Here is a 6983-nt window from a genome sequence, read left to right on the forward strand (position 1 = left end):
CCTCCTGATTACTGCTGTAAACATATTTTGGCTGATTTTTAGCTGAGCTTCTGGTGTCATTTTCCATATTTGTGAAGCCTTACAATCACATTTTTTCAGCTCCTCTAACAATTCTTCACCACGTGAAACCATGATGCAGACAGACACAGTCCACAGGTCCAGAACTGAGAAGGTTCTGGTGTTCGCAGGACATTTTATAACCACGTTCATACAGGTTTACTTCATTTGGTTTCAGTGATCACAGGTTTTCTAACCTATTTGTAAATGATCACAGGTGTATTTATTTTTGTTGTATGGATTTTTTATGTCTATATTCTTTCCAAAGCATTTTTTTTAAAATTATCTATAGGACTTAATATTCAACTGTTTATCTTAGAAACAATGCAATTATTGAGAGGTGATACAATTTTTTATATTGAAGTTATACTGCACAGAGATGTACTTATTTCTGTTGTCGGTACTCACAGAACCTAACTGAGGTAGACTGTTAGATATGCTTAGAAGAGTGTAGAATGAGCCGCTGTGTGTACATTTACAACATTTAAATGACCGTATTATCATGTAACCATCACCAGTCGCCTGCAGTTCTAATCACTGTGGAATAAAAACAACATAATATCACAAACTGATTCCGCTTAACTTTGAAAACAGCCTCTTCACCTGCTGTTCCACGTTGGTGCATCACATGTTCCATCCTCGGGGGTCTCTGGGAAAAACATGTTTTCCACCTGATTGCAGTTTTGTTTCTCTGTTGAGGAAGAAATTAAACTCCGCCCAGGATCGGACAGGAAAACAGCAGAGAAGAACTCCAGCCCATGTTCTTGTGGTTACAGAGGTTGGAAAGGACTCAACACCACTTCATCTTGGCATGGATTTGTCCAAGTCAGTTTATCTCCTGTCCATCGCCTCAGACTTTGATGATGGAGACGCGACTGTTGAGCTCAGCTTTGTAGAGTCCGAAGCCCAAACACAGCGGCTGAGTGAAGGTCGAGGAGAAAGTGTGGAGGTGGATCAGGTTGTTAGAAGGTCCCACCTCGGAGAAGGTGATGGTACCAGCGCTGTAGTCCACCGCTACGGCCAGTCGGTTGCCGGCCATTTGGTTGGTGAGGCGGGTCTTCCTGCGGTTGTGCCAGGCTGCCAGCTTTTTGTCATGTTGCTGAGTCAAGCTCCACGACACCTGGAGGTTCAACAGAGGAGCTTCAGTCAAGGAACAAGAGCTTGAAAAAAGTAGTGATTAAACAGCATGTTCAGCCATTCAACCATAAATAAAGTATTTTTTTCATTTCATTGGTTCACTGTTTAAGGAATTTTCAAGCAAAAAAGAACAAAAACTAAACTATTTTTGACTCAAAGAAACCAATAATCTAAACATGCCACATTGCTTTATGAAACTGTAAGAGGATTTTAAGTAAATGCGACATTTTATGAACTCAACACTAGGTAGATGACTCAATAGTGAAAATAATTGTTAATTGCAATCCCATCTGAAACCTCAAGAGGAGGTTAAAGACATGTACCGGTGTCCTCATCATTCTACGCTGTGTACCAGAGTTAACAAATACGATTTCACCACTAACTCAGTGCCATGTCATTTCTGCATCATCAGTACAAATGTGAGTCATCTAATGGAACGCGATTGAAAATATTGAAAAGCTTTAGTGCACAAGGACACAGGAGGTTCTGTTCTGAGCCCAAATTTAGTGACTCCTCTGACTTGATGAATAAAAACCAGAAAAACCTTTTTGCTTTCACTGAAGCCAATTCAAGCAAAAGTCAGAGTGATGCCAGGAATAGGGTTGAGGGGAACATGGGTACAAACTAGCTCTACTAATATCACTGGTATGAAAAAAAAGAGGCTCCACTCTTTTCATTATTTTACAAAAACAACATACAAGTGCGAAAAAAAAAAGTGTAAAGACACTCGACAGCTTTGTGGCACATGCGTATACCTTGTTGTTACCAAAGGCGTTGCCCTCTTTGCCCTTCCGTCCGATACTTCGATAGCAGATGCCGACATCCCAGAATCCCTCCGCCTCCAGCTCCCAGTAGTGAGTCCCGGAGGAGAAGGTCTGGACGGTGAGGACCTGAGGCCAGTGGTCGAAGCGCTCGGCGTGAGCAGCGCAGGGCAGCCGGGTTTTAACCCGCGTGACCGAACGCAGGTCGTCGGAGATGCTCAGTAGTGGATGAGCTGTGTTTGTGTCCAGAGTCAAAGGACTGGTCACTGTAGAAGGAGAAATTAATAAAGTGATAGAGTGACATGCTTGGAGATTTCTGCTGGTGACAGAATCTAAAGTATATGACTAAAAAAAAAAGAAAAAAGACTAATAAATAAACCATCCATAAACACAATGTTACACCCAGAAAATCACTCACAGGCCACTGACATAGAACGTCTAAAGATTAAAACATTGAAAATAAAGTTATATTATAGTTTTCAACAGTCAGAAATACACATATTTGTGTTGTTGCTGAGAGTTATGAGAAGAGAGTAGATGAGAAGATTGATATCGCTCTCACAATAAAACATGAATCTAAGCTAGGAGACAGCGTCTGTTAGCATAAAGGCTAGGCTAAACAGTTAGCATGCCAGTTAGCCACCGCAGTGAACAAACATCAAATTAATAACACATTAAATCTTGTTTGTTTAATTTGGGCAAAACACCTAAAATGTGTAGTGAGCAAAATTATTAGTTTCGTGGCGTTAAATGAGACGAAGCTACCTGCAGAGAAATGTAGCACGCTAAGCTAATAAAATGGCCGATTTAAGGGTATCATTGTAAAGTTAGTAATGATATTAATTTCCTGTCTAAATTGTTCCTCTAAACCAGGGTCTCCATGTTTTAGATGTTTCCCTCTTCCAACACACCTGATTCAAATGATCAGCTCATCATCAAGCTCTGCAGAAGTCTGATAATGATCCTGATCATTTGAATCAGGTTGTGTGTTGGAAGAGGCAAACATCTAAAACATGCAGGACTGTGGCCCTCCAGGACCAGGATTGGACACCCCTGCTCTAAACAGTGCATTGACAAGTGTTGTGCGAACATTTTTTGTTCAGCTCATACTGTCTTTTCACCATTTTATAGAAGTTGTTGAAGCTCATTTATGTTTTTGGCTCCAAAAAAACAAAAAAAGATCAGATTTTACATAATTTAACCTCATTTTGGGGGAAAAGCAGAACGCTACCATGAGAATTTGACGGTAGCTTTACACTGATCTATTACAGTGCATATTTAATAGATAGATATCAAAGTCGGCCTCAATCTTCTCAGTTAACTCCCAACAAGACAGCAGACATCTCCTCAGAACGCCACACTATTCCTTGAAACAGCGGGTGAGGTGGGCGGGTGTCACCTATAGCGAATATGTGCCACTCACACAGCTCCCTCTTGAGCTCGCTGAGGCAGCGCAGGGTGGCGTTGATGAACTCTCGGTAGTTGTTCTCTATGTCCTCCAGGATGTGTTTTCTGTCCAGGCTGATGGGGTCAGGGATGAAGACTGGACCGTTCAGGTTGGCTAACAACCTGTAATACGAAAACAGCGAGTTCAGGATTATAATGTCATATTGAGGAATGGCTCTACAAACAGGTAGAATTAGTGCATTACTCTCATGTGTGTCTCGCTGTCTGTCACATAATAACACGCTAACATCAACACAGTTCAGGACATGACCAAACAAAGACTCATTGATTTGTTCTGGACTTACTTGGTGTCCTCTGATTGAAAGGCCTGAGGAAAGAAAAGTCAAGGACAGCTGAGAAAAACACACAACGATTTATCCACTGAAAGGGTTTCAAATGTACCTGGGATCTGTTTCAAATACTGTCTTTAACTGTAGTTTTTTGTTTGACAGATGTCCATCTATCCATCCATTATCTATACACCGCTTAATCAATTTAGAATCATCAATTAACCTCAACATGTTTCTGGACTGTGAGAGGAAGCCGGAGAACCCGGAGAGAACCCTGGTTCTGCACATGGAGACTCCATGCAGGATGTCCTCACCGGGACGTGAACCGGCGACCTTCTTGCTGCGAGGCGGCGATGCTAACCACCGAGCCACCTTGTATCCCCAGATAACCATTGTTTTGTTAAATGTCAGAAAATATCAAGTAAAATCACAAAAAAAAAGCATTAATTGCCACGTTGAAGAAAAAAAAACTCCACACCTGTACCTAATGTCCACATCAACAATCTGTGTCTTTATGAACAGCAATTCATTGTTTTACAGTGTATAACTAAAAAATTAATCTATATTTTAATGTCTTTAAATGAGCCAAAAGTGTTCGTTTTTACAAATATTTTGCATAGTTTGAAAGAAAAACATCTGTACAGTAAGGACTGAGAAATAGTAAATATTTTTAAGTGTAAAATTCACAGAAAAAAATACTAATTTACATTTGGTCTGGAGAGAAAAACAACAAAAAAAGTCAAATTCTTACCTAATATTCACATCAAAACCCTCCATTTTTATAAATCATAATTTGTTCTTGTTCTACAATGTGTGATCATAAGTGTGCAGTGTTTTACTGTCTTTAAATGAGTTTTTAAAAACTCACTATTTTACAGATATTTGCTATTTGTTGTTTCATTTATACAGATTTTGAACATTACAGGATTCTATCATTTTTAACATGTTTTTTCTGACACTCTTGCTGCCAGAGTTTCACCTGCATTGACAGATTTTTCATTTTACAACGTGTATAAAAACTCATTGAAACCCACAAGGTTACTCTGTGTGTGACTGACTGTGTTTCTTCCATTAGCTTTGACAACATCAGCGATCATTCCTTGTAACCTGGACTCTTCTAAAACACTAACAAACTGACGACAGAGGCTCTAAAAGCAAACACTGATCACATTGTACCTGCTACAAACCATAAACTGAACAAAACACAGTACAGAGAATCAATCCAACTGAAAACATGCTCTTGAAAACACATTAAACATGTAATCCAACAAATTGACCATTAAATTCATCATACACATTCTCACCAGTCAGACATCATTTAAATACAGTGTTTTTGCAGCTCTTATCTCGTGCAGCTATCATATGAAACTCATCACACAAAACCGTGAACATCCCTCCAAATAGCACTGACGTCACTTCACCCCCGAAAGCCAAATCCCCGTTGGAAGAATAGCAAGATTAAGAGTGTAAAATGTGAGGAAAACATATGGATCACAGCTGCATTTCCCCGTCTGTAAGCTGATTAGCAGCGTTTGCGACAGTTTAAATATTCCCCGACGCTGCCAGCAACGTGACGAAGCGATTCGACTGTCTCACGTTCTGCTAAATGAGAAAAAAAGGCTTTTGTTTGTTTAGCAGTTATAGTGTTAACCAGTAAAATCTGCAGGTTAGTGCGCGAACACTTGCTCATTACCAGTAAAAATATAAGGAAAGTTGATTTTAATGGTATTTAATCATTAACCAGAGAACTGGATTCATCATTTTTTGTTAGGATGAAGACTTTGTGAGTTTATTAGTGACAACTGCACTGGAGATTTACATCTTTTTTTTCTTTTTAAGATCATTTATCAGAGCATTTTATTCCTTTTTTTCGTAGTAACAGTGAGGAGGGAGCAGAAATGACCACAAACTACAGGGATTTGCTGCACTAAGCTGATGGGTCACCACACTAGTTGACATCTAAGGGAGGCGTGTGTTCTGAGACAAATTAAATTTTGACCCAATGATGGCGCTAAATGAAAAGTTAAGGGATCACCAACCAAGTGGTTCTGTTTCATCCATTTGTTCCTGATGGTGCCATAAATATCGGCACCACGTCTTACAGCATTCATGTAATATTAAAGGGTTAAAATTATAGAAATAGTCGAATGTTTGGTATTTTTGATTAGGACAGAAGTTGATTGAAAGCTTTGAGCAAAAAAAGTAGAAATAAATATTATTCTGTTGTTTTCATAGCAGTTCAAATCCATTTTATTAATAATCTTATGCATATGTAGGCCCGATCTTTGAAAAAAAAAAAAAAACAGCCCTCCAACATTTATTATTTGGAAAATAAGTCATTTTATCAGGTTTCCTTTTCATAAAAACAGTGACACCGTGGCATTAAATGGGCATTTAAAGGGTTAAAAAAAATAAAAAATATTTGAATGTTTGGTATTTTTTGAGTAGGACAGAAGTTGATTGAAAGCTTTGAGCAAAAAAAAGTAGAGAAAAATAATAATCTGTTATGTTTTTAGAGCAGTTTTTCTCATTTCTTCAGAGGGTAGTAAATGAAAGCTGAGGGTTAATCAACACATCTCAAGTTAAACTCAGATGATCGCTGTGCGAATCATCCTCTGGGAAGCATAAATATCTGTGCAAAAGATGTTGAGGTATTTCTCAGGATGTTTGATAACTTTGAAGTGCTAATAGTGGTAAAGGGACGACTGAAGATGAATCCTCTGGACACCATGACAACCTGGGAAACGTGACAGTTTAACAAAACTGAGAAAATCTGTGATTTAACAGCACAAATAGCCATGTATGGCTTCTCAGTCTTTAAAATGAATGGTTTTCTTTTTTTCAAACAACAGTTAAAATGTGTGTTCACACACTGTAAAAGAACTAATTATTCTTAAAAAGGTCGATTTTTGATGTGGATGTCATTTACAGTTGTTTGTTGTTGTTTTTACCAGTCAGCATGTAAATGAATATTTCCTTTCTGTGATTTCACAAGATATTATGTGTGATTTACAAAACAGGAAAAATATGTGAATTAACAGTTTAAATTTTTTTTGCATAATTTTTCATTCCTTAATATAATTTTTTTCTTTTAAATAACAGCAAATATCTGTAAAAAATAAAATAAAATAAAATAAATATATCTATTGCTGAAATACAGTAAAAACAAAAAAAAGTGTAATGTTACAATCACATAGTTCTGAGGAATGGCATAATGTGAAAAAACACAAATCTTCAATGTTGACATTCTTTACAGTTTTTTTTTTAAAAAACAGTTTTAAAACATGTAAAT

At 37.8% G+C, this 6983-nt stretch overlaps 1 protein-coding gene across 1 annotated transcript in view; it reads right to left on the reverse strand.

Annotated features, from left to right (window-relative positions):
- Positions 1–907: 907 nt before the first annotated feature.
- Positions 908–6983, reverse strand: part of trim110 (tripartite motif containing 110) — an 8763-nt gene continuing 2687 nt past the window's right edge. The window contains exons 4-7 of the mRNA XM_008286023.1: positions 3707–3729; positions 3379–3524; positions 1950–2221; positions 908–1177 (exon numbers count right to left, since the gene is read on the reverse strand). Of these exons, the coding sequence (XP_008284245.1) occupies positions 908–1177; positions 1950–2221; positions 3379–3524; positions 3707–3729 (711 nt within the window). The remainder of the gene's footprint in view (positions 1178–1949; positions 2222–3378; positions 3525–3706; positions 3730–6983) is intronic.

Source organism: Stegastes partitus, unplaced genomic scaffold (assembly GCF_000690725.1).
Source record: "Stegastes partitus isolate 25-593 unplaced genomic scaffold, Stegastes_partitus-1.0.2 Scaffold425, whole genome shotgun sequence".
In the NCBI taxonomy this organism is placed as follows: domain Eukaryota; kingdom Metazoa; phylum Chordata; class Actinopteri; family Pomacentridae; genus Stegastes; species Stegastes partitus.